The sequence below is a fragment of the Nelumbo nucifera genome, chromosome 3 (genome assembly GCF_055504915.1).
Source record: "Nelumbo nucifera cultivar China Antique chromosome 3, China Antique-T2T, whole genome shotgun sequence".
NCBI lineage: Eukaryota > Viridiplantae > Streptophyta > Magnoliopsida > Proteales > Nelumbonaceae > Nelumbo > Nelumbo nucifera.
In genome coordinates, this window is record NC_142651.1 from 99388285 (window position 1) to 99405707 (window position 17423).

Genomic DNA, 17423 nt, shown 5'->3' on the forward strand with positions numbered 1-17423 from the left:
ACCGTAGGTGTGTGACCACCACATCCTCCCCCCCCCCCCCCAACTCTCCAACCTCTAACCAAATCACTCAAGACATCAGCCACCAGAGTAAATAGAAAGGAGGATAGGGGATCTCTTTGTCTAAGGCCCCTCTTAGCAGGAAAAAAAATCCCTGGCTACTCCATTCACCAGAATTGAAGCACATCAACAAGATAGATCATAAGATTCATGAATCAAGCCATAACATTTAAACAATAATTGTTGTATTCTTTCAAAAAATGATTTAACAGTAATACTCAAATTAGAACCCTTGTATATCAGAGTTCAAATAATCAATTGTATCTCAAATCATAAGATTTTAAAAAGTCCGTTCATTGATAAATTAACAATATATGTGTACAAAATTGTGAAGCTTTTCAGACTGTGTGCTTTGCTTTAATGGTCCAATTTTGCTCAACACCATGATCTAATTACTAAGATCTGAACCATTTCAAATGGCTTGCACTTGCTTTCTATTCAATCCCACCCCCTAATTTAGAGCTCCATTTCTCCCAAAACCTGCTATTTGGAGTTGGAACCCAACAGCACTAACCATAACTTTGTGTTTCGTAATGAACAACCAAACCCATTGGGTAGGGCATTAGTTCGCTTATAACATACTTCATGCCACAAATCCATCCACTAACAAAGACAGCATGGTAAGATTAATTACATATATATTGGTGAAACCTCACAAAAGAAAAATTTCGGATTCTAATACATTTTTTCATATAATGATTTAGGGCCCATTACTTGACAATGGATATGGCACTGAACACATCAAAATGGTAGAAGAGGATTCATGTAGCTTATCCCATATAGTTGGGACAAGACTTTGTTAACTTGAGTTGTGTTGAGTTGCTACCAAGTTTCCAGTTCCTGTTCTGGACTAGTACTAGTAAAATGCCAATCTTGCAGATTGCAACAGAGATAGACTTTTATGTTATTATTATTAGTTCAAGGTGATGTGACATAACAAAGCCTTGGAAGCTCATACATCACATTAGGGAGGTGAGAGCATGGAAACCACAGTGAACATATCATTCAGACCAAATCAGCTAATTCTTTAGTTGATAGTCTTTCCAAAGGAGTACGAGGAGGACCACTATTAGGATATTGATATGCCAGCTTAAATGATATTTTGCATACATAGCCTTCTTTTCTTTTTTTAAAGCCTCTCTAAGATTTAGATTCAGGTCTCCTTTTACAAGACCTGGTCTTTGCTTATATCTTTTGTTATCATTTTAATTATCAACTAATCTCTTTCATCATTGAGAGATGGGGTTGTGTTTTGAAAAACATTGAACAAATGTCTATGATTAAATTTTTCTAACCACTTCACATTGTCTCCTTAATTAAATCCTATTTCCCAAACATCTCAATGTGACAATGTATGAGAATATTCGCAGCTGTAATATGCAATGACCAAATAACCCTACATTTGCAGTATCAGTATCGACTATCAAGTATATTAGTTTCAAGCACGGACTTTCAAAGCTGGAACTGCGAATCCTTTCTTTTACTAACTGTAAGCCCAGAAGTAACAAAACCTAGCAAGGCTCCGTTTATTGCAACGTAAACCGGGCGGTAATTTTTTCACTTTAAAACATTGTGGTTATATTTCTGCCCCTCTTGCAGACAAAGCTTTGCTTCCCCCCCCCCCCTCTAAACCCAAACAAACGCAGCATGAAAATCATTACTACAAAGTCTCAAAAATCATGCATGTTCATTATCTGCCCTAAATTCTACAATCTTAATTAGTTCAAACCTATCGCTAGGGTATCAATTCCATTTTTGAAGATTAACAAAATAGAATCGCGCATAAAAAAAAATAAAAAACAACCTACTTATAATAACTCAAACATACATCTAGAGAAGTCGGGTTCCATATGCATAGTAAGAGATGGTGAGATAAAGAGATTGAAGAGCAGCTGAAGAACTCACAGACTCCAAGTAGGAGACAGCAGCTTTTCTTGCTTCAGGTGAAGAGCTCCAATCTAGGGCTGCAACTATGGCTCGAGCAACATTGCTCGCTATGCTGCTCTCGTCCATTTCTGTTCAAGTGTCGAACAAGGTCTGATTAGAGTGCTGTTGCAGGGGAAAGTGATTAAGTGACCTCTCTAGTCTCTGTGGGATTCTCTGCGGCCAAATAGAATAGAGCCCAAAAAAGAAAATGAAGAGCGATGAGGAGATAACATGCAGGGGTTCGAGCATCTACATATTACAGATTGCTAGCACATCCAAACGGAGAGGTTTTGTAAAACACAGGAGCGTTTTTCACCATGGAGAGGGAACAAGGGAAGACATGATTATAATGCTGCAGTTCGCCACTGATCTCTCTGTAACGAGGGTGGTATACACGGCAACCCGGGTTGGTCGGACCGGCCTGAAATGCCTGTCCGAATTTTTTTTTTCACCTTTTTTGATGGGTGGTCCGTCGGGTTATTTTTTGGATAGGTTGGACAACAATGCCTCGCGTATTCCTATGTTCTTTTTGCATTAACAATGGGCCCCACAGTAAAATTACTCTTACTTTCTTGGATAAAACTTATTCATCTCCCAGGTGCCTAACTAACTTTCATAGCTTTAAGAAATTTTTACAAAATCTGATTGAACCATTTTACCCATTTTAATAATTATTTTTTGTAGATAGAAATGTTATTTTATTATTTACCTGTGAATCATAAAAATCAAAAGAACATGAATAAGTGCAGTTACCCAAATAAACTGCACCATTATAAACGAATGGGGCCTCCATACAAGCCTGGTTGGAATGGTTTCCACGTTGGAGGCGAGTTGCATTGATTGACCCATGGTGAGTGATCAGGGCTATCAATGGGTCGAGTCTAGGTAATAACCAATTTTGAATTGATTATTAATTGGAACAAAATCACACATTCATAATCGATTATATTGAAAATTATCTTTGTTTAATTAAATTATAACTTAAATTTTAAATTTTGATAATATAACCATAATAAAAATGATATAGAAATATTAAATTATTTATATATTAATAAATTAAACATTTTTAACTAATATTATATCTTGTTTATTGTTTATCAAATATACTATTCTAAACATAATATATGACAAAAGTTATAAAATATTATATATTTAATAAAATAATTGTTTTCATGTTTGAATTGTTTCTGGACAAACAAGAACCATAACCGGCCCACCCAATTATTAACCAGGACAAAATACTAGAACCAGACCTGTTATAATCGATTTGGTCAATTCAGGTCCATTGGGTAGACCCAGCCCATTGACAACCATAGTGAGCACGATGTTTCGGTGAAGCTACTTGGAGTAGCTTTGCATTTTAGTTGCATTTCTCACGTCCAAAATATGATGGTTGGCTTTCCGGATTTTCACCAAACACACCTTATGGCATTTCCACGTGAGGCCCAAATGAGGAGTCAAGATTTTTCTTGAGGGGCGCCAAAAAGTAATAAACATTGATTGGGAGCCAAAAGTAAATACACAAGGATAGATGGGCTGAAATATAAGTGAGATGTAAGTAAAAATGTGGGGGTTTTAAAGCCATAGGGGGGCATGGCCCCCTCTACGACCCCTAGTTCCACCCTTGCTTACTAATGTTGTTTTATTCCTTAGGTAAAGTTGTACAATGAATATTTTATTCGAAAACATGACATTATTGAGGGGACAATATGGACTCATCATGTATTAGCAATTTTTAGTGCATATGGGTAATTGATTTTATCTAAGGCTATGTTTGGTTTGAAGGAAAATGTAGGAAAATGAAGGGAAAGATAGGAAAACTCATACAAGATTTGTAAAAGTTTTCCTAACTTTCCTTTCCCTTTCCTACTTTTTCCTTCAAACCAAACACAATGTAAGGATCTATTTGTTCCCTCTTAATTCTTATATCTTAAGAGGAATCTTTTAACTTTAAGAGAAAAATAGGTGTTCGTTTTCATTCATCTCTTATTTCTTGAAGTGCAATCATACAACTTTTTTGTAAGACAAACAAAAACTCTCATATATAAGGTCAAAATGAATATTTGATAAATTTCATAATTCAGAATTCATAACAACATTTTATGCATTCAAAATTCAAAGTAAAGAAAAGTTCACCGATACTAATACACCTCTTAATGTAATTATTGCACTTTCAGATGTCAAACTTCAGATCAATCGAGCAAGCCCTAAGTCTGAGGAGGGTTTTACTTGTCCAAGTAAATGAGTCGCTTATGAATCTTTGTTTTCCATAGAACCATCTCATACTAAAATAAAAACACGGGTTCGTATCTTTTCCATGGGACTCACCAACTTACCCGTCCCACTTCCCAAAAAACAAATGAGGCCATGGTGAAAGAAGAAAAACCAAAACAAAAATCAACTTAGAAATCATATACCAAATTACAAGAATACCCATTGTATATGCAAGGGTACCAATGAAGCCGATTACTTGGGTTAATCAAAACTGAGAACCCTAACCTCAAATAAACATGACCCACCCAACTCTATAGAATAAGATCAAATTAGATTTGCCATTTAATTTGAACCAATAGCAACCCTACTTCTCTTAATAGAAACTAGTATAACCCAAATTCGGATTAACTGAACACATTAGTTGTGTAGCAAGTTATGGAATTAATGATAACACCCCACACCAGAGATAAATTACATAGGGCTCACAGTGAAAAGATTGAATGGTTACGGTCCCATGTATTTTATAACTGGTGTGGAGCATTATTATTAGTTAGACAGTTACTAAACAACTATTGCATTCGGCTAAGCATATCCTGTATAACTTGCATTGATTTTCATTAATTTTTAAGTGGCATTATATATATATTGATTGGTAATTTGGTATGTGTGGAAAGAAATTAATAAACTTTATTTATTATTAATTTTTTTCCATAAATACTTTCTCCGGTGTCAATGATAAATGAAATAAAAACACACATAGGCTCTTACTTGAGGAACCAGCAAAAAGGGATGGTGGAAAATTACTTGGATGTCAATGGCCAAGATAGAAGGTGTTTGCTCTTGTTGTTGGCATTGTGGGTGGTGGGATTATCATCTCTCTCTCTCTCTCTCGGTTTATGGCCAAGCTTTCTCAAGGTATAAGAATTTCCAAAGGGACCCCAAATGAAGTCTAATTCTTGTATGCTTTCTTTACTTCTTTGGCTGCTGTGCTCACACAAAAATACCTAGAAAGAGCCAAAAGGAACGAGGGAGGAATATTTACTGTAAATCTCTTTTTTTGCCATCTCTTCTTTGTTTGTTAAATTGCATCTCTTCAACTTAACTTTAGTAGAGTTTGTGTAGATTATAGCAGAGTTGGATTTTTTTTGGTACAAATCAACAAGTTAAATGGCAACATAAGTTGTAAGAAGAATATGTGAATAGATTAGTACGAAGCAAAACAAAATTCCAAGCACCGTAGTTCGGGAAATGTCACTATCTGTTTTCAATTGAGGGAACCATATCATACCAACAAGAAAGTGATATGAAAGCTATCTTAAGTGAATTTAACAGGAATTCAAGCTCCACATTTGACAAAAGGATATACCTCCACTAAGATGAAATCCAATAAAGGAAAAGGAAATTTACAAAATTCCACTAGGGGAAATCCAAGAACTCATCCAATTTTTTCCCAACTTATATCTCCCTAAAAAATGAGCTAAAATTATATTGGATATCTAGTATCTTTATCCACCAAATGAGAGCAATTGTGACTAGAGAGAAGGAACTTCTTTTGTTTTCAGTTTTGCAGTTTAAAGATAGGAGCTCTCCAATTCAGTTTTGGGTAGAGAAGAGAATGAGAGAAAACCAAAGAGGTGATTTCAACGCTCTCATACGTCAAAATAGAGCCATGGACAACTTAGTTTGGTTCTTCTTCTTCTTCTTTAAAAGGGTAAAATAAGGTTTAAAAAATTCTAAATGAGTTCATTTGTAACATTTCATTGATGGAGGATACGTTTAAGTCTAATGGGTCAACCCGCAAGGTATATTTAAGTCTATTTGAAAAACTCAATGTACATTTAAATCAATTTACGAAAACTCAAGTTATGTTTAAGTCCCAATTGAGTGGTGGCTCAATTGGTGCATTAATGGGGTAATCCCAGGGGTGACGTGGATTTGAGTCTCACTATTACCACCTTTGTTGAGAGTTATTAGTGTGTTGTATTAAATACCAGAAATAAGGTATGTTGAAGTTTTTTACCCTTTTTTTTGCTCTCATGGGGTTACATAGTGTAAGGGTAACACATCCCCCATCCCATTTAAGCCCCAACCCTTGTGGCAATGGGATTTGATCCTAGGTCTTTGCTACAACAAGTCAAAGATGATACCAATTGGTAATTTAGGTAAGTTAAATAATAGGGGAAAGAGCAACACAATACCTAATGCGAGTGATGATTCAATTAGTGCTCCTGATAATTGAAGTTCTCTGTACTTCTAGATGCACGACTAGGTTTCCTTCCCAGAAGAGGCTGAAAACGTACACTATTTAAAAAAATGCTGATAAGTCTTCAATCAATGAAAAAAGATATAAAAAATAAAACAAAAACAAAGTTCCATACTTTCCACTAGACCCCTTGAAAATTAACATGTTATCTCATTTATTTAATTAATTATTATTATTATTATTATTATTATTATTATTATTATTATTATTATTGTTTCAAGAGCTACGCAATGGGGGTAGACCACCCCCCAATCCAAGTGCAGGAACGATTCGATCCCAACTGTTACAACCAACAAGAGACATTTCCCTAATTTAATTTGGTTCCCATGTTTTTCTTTTAAATTTTCATGGACATGCAAACACCCCATTTATCAAGATATGGGGTTTTCTTTAATGAACATCTATAAGATATGATGGTTCTAAATCTCATTTTTTTCAAGCCACAAAAGGTAGTGTAATCACCATGGACTTTGATAGGTCAAGCCTCCGAAGGTCCAGAGAGAATGATAGGGAAGAGAGGGGAAAAGATGGCAAGATCCCCTAAGAAACCCTAGGATTAGGGTTATATGGTTGTGTCTACATCGAGGGGGGGGAGAGTTGCTCTCATTTTTATAGATGGGATACTAAGGCTATTAGGAGAAGATCCCAAGAGATAAACCTTTCCCTATTAAGAAGGGGGATATTTATCCTTACATCAGCTATTAAGCGAACTCCACTTAGGTTTTGCCACGTGTCTAAGCATAGCGTGAGTTACTATTTTATGTTCATTGCAAGATGTTGGTAGTGTACTAAGTTTGTCATAGAGTTGCGATATCATTTTATACCCATCATTGGTCTCAGATAGCACATTGTGCTCATCGCAAGTCTTAGAAGGGATTTCATGCTCATCGCAAGTGTAGGTGGCTTATATACTTAGATAGCACATTGTCTCAGTTGCTTTGGCACTTCAGGCATTTCTCATCGCCTTGTTTACTCTAATTGCTCTATCTTTTTCGACTGAGATTTCTTTATGTAGTCTTTGCTTAAGGCTTTCATTACAGTTTCGATGATGACGAATTATATGTACTTACAGGCAGATTTCATTAAAAATGCTCATTCTAAGAATATAAGATTACGAGAATCTAATTTGGTCTTCACGGGGAAATCAGATTTAGTCCTCACAAAATCATTGTCACAACGTGCTCCCAACCACATGTAGTTGTGCATTAGGAATAGGGTATTCTTAAACTACCCTTATGGTTTAGATAATTGACTAAGTATACCCTTATAGTTTGAACATTGACTAACGCTACCCCTACTATTTCTGACAATTGACTAATGCTTCCCTTACTATTAGCGTCTGTTAACAGAAAGACCATGGTTCACCATGATGATCCTCTACAACAAGTCTTCGTTCCTATAGAAGGTGAGCTAGCTAGCATTTAATTCATTGAAAAATATAGGTAGTGCATAGTGGAGTGCAGAGATTAACATGTCAGTGTCGTTTTAATCTGTTACTTTGGTCAATAAAGTGGATGATACATTCGGGGTATTCCACACGCACGTGGTCGTTCTCTCTTCACCAGCTCATCTTACTGGTGAAGAACTCGAGGGGTGCATTCTACAGTGAGGAAGGAGGGGTATAGTTACCGAAGCAATTGGTTGCGGCAATGTTCGTCATCGGATGGCTTGTGGCCGCACATATGTTGGTATTTAGAATGACCAAAGCCGCGGGATTCGCTGTGCAAGGGGTGCCAGTAAAGATAGAGAAATCTTTGCTAGATTTGGCGGAGATTGGAGGAAGAAAACTAGGTTTTTGGGAGGACGAAAAACACAAGCAACGATGAACAGAATAGAAGCACCCTGGTTGCTGAACTGTACAGATTCAGTCTATCAATAGGGTTTCATCAGTGGTAATTCTCTGTTCACTGCCAAGAAGACAATGAATAGAGATGAAGATGAAGATGAAGGAAGGAGAACAAGATGAAGAAGGAGAAAGAGAAGAAGAGGGGGGAAGAGAGAGAGAGAAGAAGAGGGGGGAAGAGAGAGACCGGGGAAGGGACCTGGTCAAAGGTGGAAGGTGGAGAGGGTCAATGCCAATTTGCCGCCGCTGTATCGAGAATTGGAAGAGACGATGAATAGTATTTTTTTTTGTTCTCTCGAAAATGAATTCAGGATGAAAGAAGGATAATTTTGGGTTTTAAAAAAAATTTAAACACCACGTGGTCTCACATGTACATGGGTTTTGACAGAATAATAACAGATGCTAACGGTAAAGGAAATATTAGTCAATTGTCAGAAACAATATGGATAGCATCAATCAATTTTCAAACAATAAGGGTAATACTTAGTCAATTAGCTAAACCAGAAGAATAGTTTAAGAAATACACTCTTAGGAATATCTCCCCATGTATAAAAACATACAAATATGGTAATCTTCCCGATGCATGACTACAAAAAGCTGTGAGCACAGTGTAAAAACGATATTGTGAGGACTGAATCCGATACTCCCGCACAAGAATGTCCTTTGCAGCTGTGCATTGGGAACATATTTGATGAGATATTTCCAATGCACAAATGCAAAGGACTGAGAGGACGGTCCATTTCAGATATTATAATCAGCCAGAATATATATATAAAAAAAAAAGATAAAAGCCCAACTATAGACCAAACTGCTGATGAAAAAGATTCAGATCCTGAGCACGGGAGAAAGCTCAGTTGCAATGATATAGCAATGATTAATTGACGATGAATTATCTAAGCTACAACAACAAGCCATACATAGAAAAGCATAGAGAAAACCCAAGCCTTACACTGTGTTAGATCATCTCACTTATACCGTATTTGGTTTGATAGAAAATAAGAGAGAATCAGGAGAAAAATCGTATTACAGAACTTTCATATTGAACATTTGCAACAAAATGCACTAATGTCCAGTGCGGCCAACGTCAACACTCCACAGAAGAGAAGAGCTGTGTGATAATAAGTTTGTCCTATTTAGGTTTTATATTTGTTTCTGTTTTTTATAATTATATTAATTATTCATTTTTCTCTTAAGCTGTGTTTGATTGCAGTGCAATTTTATTTACACTGATAAAATAAAACTATAGTAGTGCAAATGATTTTGATACAAATTTTGATTTATTTTTGTTTCAAATTTTACCTCATTTTGTTTGATTGGAGTACAAATAAAGTAAAATAAGACTTGGAGTGATGTTTGGAGCATCTTTTGGAGTGTTTTTCAATCTGCAGGAAGCTCAAAAGACCAAAAAATGGTCTTTTTCCATTTGGTATTGTACAGACTGAAAGAGTAGAAGATGAGCATACAAAAAAGACCAAAAAATCTGAAAATCGAGAAACTTTAAATGAAGCTTTTGGTCTTTCCACGCTGAAAATAGCCTTCCCAACTGTTTTAACAGCCCAGTAGACCACAATGCAAACCAGAGAGTATTGGTCTTTAAAAACAAAACCCCAAATGCTCAATGCATCTTATTGTCTTCTGAGCTGTTGAAAGATCTATTTAGAAAAACATGCCAAACAGCCCCAAAATTAAACCAGAATTTTTATTATTTTCATTTGCACCCCATGCATTTCTACTAATGCAAATAAAATTGCTCTGGAACCAAACACAGCCTTGAAGAATATCAGTGTATACAGTAATACAGGTGAAAGCAACGCAATTGTAGGATTAAGAGTTAACAATATATTGCAGAAAACACATTAACAAATAACAATACTACATAAATATATTCTGTTTTGATTGGATGTGTGCTGAAAAGTTTAATGAGATGTTACCATCCTTGAAATTATGAGTCTCAGTCCCGTAGATACAAAATCTTAGCTTTCACCATAACAGACGCAAGGAAAATAGTCTCTCGTTACAGTATTAATGGGTGTATGTTCGCAACCATAGAACACTTGTCTTCTATGATCGACAGACAAGAGAGACTCTGATCAGAATCAAACAAAATAAACAGCTGCCTAAAAAGTCGGTGTGTTCGGTTGAAGATTCGGTCTAAAGGCAGAAAGACTGACAATATTCATATACCTTAAGGTTTGAACAGACTTTGGATTTCAGGAGAATGAAATTGAAAGAATGATGTTAGTAATAAAAGAGGAATCAGACGATATGATAAAAGTGTTAATGATCATCAGAACCATGGTGGATCAGATAGGAATGGAGAATACCGAGTAGTGCTTTAGAGTTTTTGGTGTGAAAGGAATGCCAAGATCTGCAAAAATAAAAAGTAACAGGACAACTCATTATGATGAGACTAGCACATCGGATCTAACAAGGAGGAACTTAAGGGGATCACAATGGACTCTATTTTGAGAGGACTGCTCTTCCAAGCAGGATTTGACCCTAGAAAGAAGCAGGTTATTCAAGCTTGGACAGCATAAGAGATTGAAGGGATAAAAATACACTTTGATGGGTGATGCCTTGCTTTTGTTTGGTGATTACTCGTCACCTCTTCTTGATTGTACCTTCTTTCTTAAAGATTAATGCTCAAGAGTGCGAATACAAATATGTTCAGTGCAAAACATTGTATAACCTCATTGCATTTTTTTAAAGAAAGTAACAAATTCCATTTAAAGAGAAAAGAAACAAGGTACATGAGAAGATGTACAACTGCAAACAAGGACTCTCCTAAGAGACTACAAGGGCAGAGAAAAATCACTAAACAAAGGATCTCTATGGACCCTGCCAAAGAATTAAGTTTCCTAGGGATCCATTTACAGTCATCTAGGCCATAATGTCACTTACCTTGTCCAGATAGTTTACCAGTCTCCAAGGGCCATTGTCCTTCTCCCCTAACCATTTTATAATGTCTCTACCCAAACTGAGCCTAAGTTTGGAAAGTACAAATGCAAATATGTACAGTGCAAATACATATAAAATAATACAAAATATAAGGTTTTGCACTCTACATATTTGCATTTGTACTCCTTCCAAACTGAGCCTAATGAATTTATGAATTTTCCTTTTACTTATCTTTAAAAAAAAGGGGTTCTTGCCGATAACGGCAACTTTTGGCCCCTAATATCAATAAAAATAAAATTTTTAATATAATTTCTAGAATAGGTTACTTTTTTTGAAAAAATATCAAATGAGGGCAAAAATTCTATTCACCTCCTTCCTCCTTCGAACGATTCACGCGAGCAGGACCTTAGAGATCTCATCGCACGGGTCCTGACACACTACCAACAGCACTTGGAGGAGAAATCCAGAGCGGCTCACAGGGACGTGTACCTCGTACTGCCGCCCCCGGGTTCAGCTCCTTAGAGCGGGCCTTGTTCTGGATTGGCGGATTCAGACCCGGACTGGTGTTCCGGCTCGTTGCCAATTCCATTGGGGACCTGTCACAGGACCAAGTGCAGAGGATGGAAACGCTGAGGGCTGAGACAAGTGTGGAGGAGGCAACCGGAGGAGGAACTGGCGAGGCTACAGGAGAGCATGGTGGCGCCACCCCTGTCTGAACTTCTGAGGCGGGGAGGAAGGGCGGTGAACGGGGAGGAGGGGACTGACTTCAAGATTTTGCTGGGGAGTCCAGACATGCTACGAGCAAACACTGCAACCAAAATGATTCAGTTACTAAGACCTGTTCAGACTGTGAGCTTCTTAGCAGCCGCAGTGCAGCTTCAGCTCAGGATTCGAAGGTTGGGTTTTCAAAGAGACGCCGAGCAAGAGGGTAAGTAGAAACCACTAATACCCTCTCTCTCTCTCTCTTCTTCACATCTGAGTTGTTCCAAACTCAGAGCAGAATGGTGAGATGAGAGGGAAACTATGCTCTGCTCTAAGTTTGGAAGAACTCAGATGCAGAGAAGAAGAAGGAGAGAGGTGGGGGAGATCGGAGGTGGGGAAGGTTTGCCACCGCTTTTCAAAAAAGTTGCCCTTATCGGCAAGAAACCCTTAAAAAAATAAAACACAACCCCCTTACTTTAAGGGGTAGGTGGAAATTTCAAAAGATCATACAGAAACATCATGCTTAGCTACTCGAGTCCAGCAGCTAAAGCTATATCTTTGAGAGCATAGTTTTCAAGGCGCCAAGGCGAGGCCTTTTTGAATGTGAAAAACTGAAAATATAAAACTGTGATGTATTTGTTGCCTTTTTGAATGTCAACCATGAATTGATTACACTGGTTCCCTTCATTCTAGACACTTGGATGAGTGAAAAACTGAAAATATAAAACTGTGATGTATTTGTTGCCTTTTTGAATGTCAACCATGAATTGATTGCACTGGTTCCCTTCATTCTAGACACTTGGACTATAGATCCTACGCTTCATTAATAAGCTTTTGATTGCTATTGCTGAGAAAAAAAATAAAAAAAGCAAGACAAAGGAACTGGACAGGAATTCAAGACAATAAGCAGTAGGGGATTCATTAACAAAAACAGTGCATTAAAATGGAGATTGTCATGAACCAAAAAAGGACATGTGTCTGGATATTACCATGATCAATTATGGGAATTTCTATCTGGCAATAATGAACATCTGACCCACAGGCAGCAAACAGAAGGCTACTAACCAATGGATCCCATTGAAAAGATTTTAGGCCAAAATTAAACGCCTCAGGTGATTATACCCCATCTGACCACTTGAATTGATCCTTCTTACTTTGTTCAAAAGAAAACAAAGAAATTGATTGGATGGTTAGGACTTGGGATCATCCAACTACAACTGAGCATTAACCAAGATCTCAACCAGTAATGGGGTTCAGTACACCTATGACTGATAATGGGCTAGTGGACAGGTTGGCAAAACAGGGGACGGCAAGGAACTCAATGTGTTGCCGTGTTGGGAAGTAATTGAACAAGAAGGGACTTGGTAATTGATGTCACAATCATCATGTATGGTTATGAGGCTGACCATCCAGCCATTCATATGTACATTAGCTCACTTTTAATCAATAAAACAAAATCATTTACTGTTACTGATAAAAGCACAGTACATAGATTCTTCTCTCACGCATGCACACGAACTCCAAACAGGCAATAGAATATCCATGCATGTCGTCCATCCTTTATAATTGCTGAAATATATGTCAGAAGTTCTCAAAAAAATAAAAAATAAAAACACGGATAACCACTAAAAAAGTAACCCAGATATGCACCTTAAGAGATAGTATGCATTGAATGAAATACCACCCAAATGTTAGGACCGTAACCCCTTCCAGGGCCCAGATAACTGGGAGCCTGGGACCAAAACCTTATTCTTATTGTACAACATACCTATTAATGGAAATTCAGAAAAGAGGGTAGAAGAAACCTTGGGGGAGAGAAGACCAGATTTGGAGGAAACTTGGTTGGTGGGGCCCAAACAGCAATTGTTTCTTTAGGGCACCACAATAGTACCCTAAGACCTAGTTATCTCAACTGGATGTCTGAAATTTTAGAGAGCAAATCTTTCAATTTAAAACAGCAGGGGGTTTTTTGTAAATTTCTTTTTTGGGTATAGTTAAACAAATAGTTGTCAAGCCATTGTCTAGGTGACTAGGTAGCCTTGGCTGGGCAGACCAAGCAATAAGGCACCTGCTTAAGCAACAAGTGGGCACACTGCCTTATTATAATATCATTCATATTGCTACATTTTACTAATGTGTATGTCTATATATAAAAATAAATAAATATATATATATATATATTATTTTGTTGTTAAGTTTTACTACTCTCTCTCTCTCACACACACACACATACAAAACAAAATAGAAGCTAATTATTCTTTTTTCTCTTTTACCTTCCATCTTGAATTTTTACCATGTAAAGGTAATTATTTTTGAAAATACTGAAATACTTTATTTAAAATGTTTTCTATCTTTTAGTTTAGATATGATGATTGGGCATATTTTTAGAGGAAATTTAATGTTCTAAATAAAGAAATTTAATTCTTTTCAATTAATATACAACCTGAATGGTATATAAAACTAGTGAACTAACCAAAGGTTAGTTTTTTATTTTGTAAAATTCTCACCATCTGTCATTGCCTAGGGCAAAGAGATTGGGCACCCCCAGTGTCACCCAGAATCACCTAGATTCTTTGACAACTATGGTTAATCAAGTTAGTTTGGCCTGAGCTATTATTGTATAGTTTGTATAAAAACTGGGTTTAGCATTAGTTATACTATTTGATTTTTTGCAATGAAAAAAAGAATATCTAAAGAGATAACAACAAACATTTTTTAAGTCCATTAATTACTTGATCATAAAGTGTCAAGTCTGAGCCCCTGTCACAAACTTACCACAAAGAACTCCATAGAAGGTAATTTGCTACCTGGTTTCACTTGATTGCTTTTAAAACAGAACCGATAGCAAGGTGCCATGATGGGCTGACAAATTTCGTAAAGAAGGATGTCACATGAATGAGTTTTGGAACCATATTTAGAAGCACAATAACCTTTGCTTTTCTATTTGGTAAATGACAAAAATAAATTGCATTGAAATATATGCACCCATCTAGAATTAATCAAATAAATGACTTGCACACATATTTCTAAACTACTTCAAGTGAATATATGAATTGAGAAGTCAAATTGTTCACCTATTCTGATGTGCCAACAACAAAGTTAATTAAAAGATAATTACAACAGATCAATTCACATTCCTCCAAGTTTGTGGGGCTACTTCTCTATTATTTGCACATCTCTTAAAGTGGTTTCATTGTAGTATTCATCAATAAAAAAGATTGAAATACCACAACCAATGCTTCTGATTGTAACAAGTAGTCCCCACATGTGACAGTCAACAAATGCCAAAGATCCTTCACCTATCAATGCCATAGTAAGCACCTAAAACCGAAGTTATAGATGAAAAATCCCAGAACAACATGGTTCAAACTTCTGGCTGAATTATCCATCACATCCAAATATTCAGACCTCTTGCTTCATATAAAAATGTCAACCAAGAATTCAAAGTTCAGCTTCCAAGAATGTCATGATGCAAGAACAAGAATACTGAAGCTGCTTTCAGCTGCCTTCCTCTCAAACAAATCACAATCCTCTGAACCCATGAGGAACAATCTGAGATAACCCTAAGCCCTGGACCGCCTGAACTCAAACCAAATCTCATAATGGTTGAAGAGCAGACTATCATGGAAGTGTTTACCCATATACTCGAGTCCTAGACTTGTTAACCGCTTTGTACATTCCTCTCCACCCAACCGTGAACAGAATTTTATATTATGAGAGACAAAAATCCGTCCATCAAAAGGTTTCAACCTGGTAGCTAACCTCTCTAGTCCTACCCAAACCAGCTTGTCGGGCATATGAAGAAAAACAGCACTAGCATATATAAGATCATACTGAATACCAGATCCAAACCTACTGAAATCCATGTCCTCGCCTCTCACAATTAAAGGACGCTTATGCAATAAACCCTGAGATGGAAGCTCGTACCTGTATGCAGACATCAAAGAAAGCTCATCCCTTTCTAGACAATGGTAATGCTCCGGAATCAGGTATCGAATAAAATGCAATCCAACACGAAGAGTGCCACATCCAATCTCAAGCACCCGGGCATCAAGCCTGAGCTTAATGGACTCTGCGAGGAACTCAAACACATCGCGACCTCCAGCCCAGGGTTCCCCATAGTTGCTGTGGTGTTCCTCTACGAGCAATTCCCCGGGGCAAGGCAGGGTAGTGTGGTTGTTAGCTTCCTCTCCCTCATAGTGGGATATGCCCTTGTATCTGAACAATGGCAAAGTTAACCCCAGGTCTCAACAACTACAGGGGGAGAAACAAATAAACGAAAGAAAAACTTAAATTAACTAAAGCTCTTGATTTTCAGTATCTGGAAAATTAATTAAGCATAAACCTCAAGCAAACCGTTGAAAAAAAAGTACTAAACTAATAAGAGCGTCTCCTAAAATAACGAAAAAATTGGTACTACATAAAACTTCCTTAAATTCGAAAACTGAATATATAATTCCTAGATCTCAATCAAGAATTGCGAAAAACCAAATTTCAATGCAATTTAGAAAAGGATTATAAGTTTAAGATCTTATGCACAAATTGAGAAAATACCCTCATTTTGTTTACTCCGTTTGGGGGTCGAGATGATAGTTCAATTTAAACGTCAATTTATTACTACAACCTTGAGGTCAGGTCACAGATTCGTTTCCGATTTGTTCTTCACTAAGAAATGTAAAATAATTAATTTGAAATATAAGCAGCTAGAGAGAGAGAGAGAGAGTACTGAATTAAATCTTGGAGCTGTTGGGCACGAGTGCGAGGGTTGATGCCCTTGCGGAGAACATTTGGTTGCATTGCAAGTTTGTTCTGTTGGATCTGATCTTTCACCCAAGCAATGTCTTCTTTTGTTGCAGAGATTTGATAGTTAGATCGGTCGAAGGCTTGACGGCTGTCAGCGGTGGAAGTGATTGTGGTGGTGGTGGTGGAGGGAGTGGTGGAGGGAGTGGCGGAGATCGTGGAAGGAGCGGCGGGGCAGGAGGAGAGGAAAGGAATGAGGAAGAAGAGGAGAATGGCTGTTGCTGCAACTGATAGTGCTAGAACTGGAACTGTAACAACCACACCCTTCGACGGAGCCATTGCTGATTTGCTGTTTTCTTTTCCTGAAATTTGAGTTCTCTTTTGATCCCAAACGGAGCACGGGTTTGGAAATTGGCAGCTTGGCACTCAGAAGTCAGAACTCAGAAGGAGGATTGATGAGGAAATTTTGGTCATTTTGAAGAAGAGTGTGGCCCCAGATCAGAGCCGCACCTCATTCCACCTCACAGGCACATCCAACCATCTATCGGAAACATCTCTCGTAATTCTATCTTATTATTGATGGGAGATGTTCGCAATACACGGTAAGATGTGCTTGTGATGTTGGTGTGAAATACGGTATGTGAGGAACAGATTCCAATTCTTTAGATCAATCTCTACATTTTGGCTTCACCTCAAATTGATATCTACTCCTCACCTACATCTTATCATTTATTGGGAACATCTCCTCATAAATAATATATACAAGTTAAAGATGCTCCC

The 17423-nt window shown here is 37.2% G+C and overlaps 2 protein-coding genes and 1 pseudogene across 11 annotated transcripts in view; 1 reads left to right on the top strand and 2 right to left on the bottom strand.

The window, feature by feature from the left end:
- Positions 1-2344, bottom strand: part of LOC104588937 (ARM repeat superfamily protein) — a 51330-nt gene extending 48986 nt beyond the window's left edge. For all 5 annotated transcript variants that reach the window (XR_733876.3, XR_733875.3, XR_016084190.1 and 2 more), the window contains exon 1: positions 1963-2344. Coding sequence is in view for 2 of the 5 variants with exons in the window: in XM_010247069.3 (XP_010245371.1) it covers positions 1963-2070 (108 nt within the window). In the remaining 3 variants the exon portion in view is untranslated. The remainder of the gene's footprint in view (positions 1-1962) is intronic.
- Positions 2345-9588: 7244 nt separating this feature from the next.
- LOC104588938 (uncharacterized) lies at positions 9589-17099 on the bottom strand. 6 transcript variants are annotated; one of them, XM_088902078.1, is made up of 3 exons: positions 16630-17099; positions 15831-16121; positions 9589-9685 (listed from the first exon to the last, which is right to left on the bottom strand). In XM_088902078.1, exons 1-3 carry the CDS (start codon positions 16980-16982, stop codon positions 9604-9606), a joined length of 726 nt encoding a protein of 241 aa, XP_088758204.1. In that variant the 5' UTR covers positions 16983-17099; the 3' UTR covers positions 9589-9603. The 6 variants fall into 6 exon arrangements, with proteins under 6 accessions (XP_088758204.1, XP_088758206.1, XP_088758203.1 ...); XM_088902080.1 differs by lacking the exon at positions 9589-9685 and adding an exon at positions 9769-9955 and having other exon boundaries at positions 16630-17098; XM_088902077.1 differs by lacking the exon at positions 9589-9685 and adding an exon at positions 13215-13461.
- LOC148801768 (protein ZW2-like) lies at positions 10757-12519 on the top strand (annotated as a pseudogene).
- Positions 17100-17423: the final 324 nt, after the last annotated feature.

Bases quoted from the DNA above. Each gene is read 5' to 3' on its own strand.
- LOC104588938 (XM_010247074.3), bottom strand. From the start codon at position 16,982: ATGGCTCCGTCGAAGGGTGTGGTTGTTACAGTTCCAGTTCTAGCACTA. The intron at 16,122-16,629 runs GTACTCTCTCTC...GCCATTGTTCAG, and splicing joins CAGCTCCAAGATTTAATTCA to ATACAAGGGCATATCCCACT.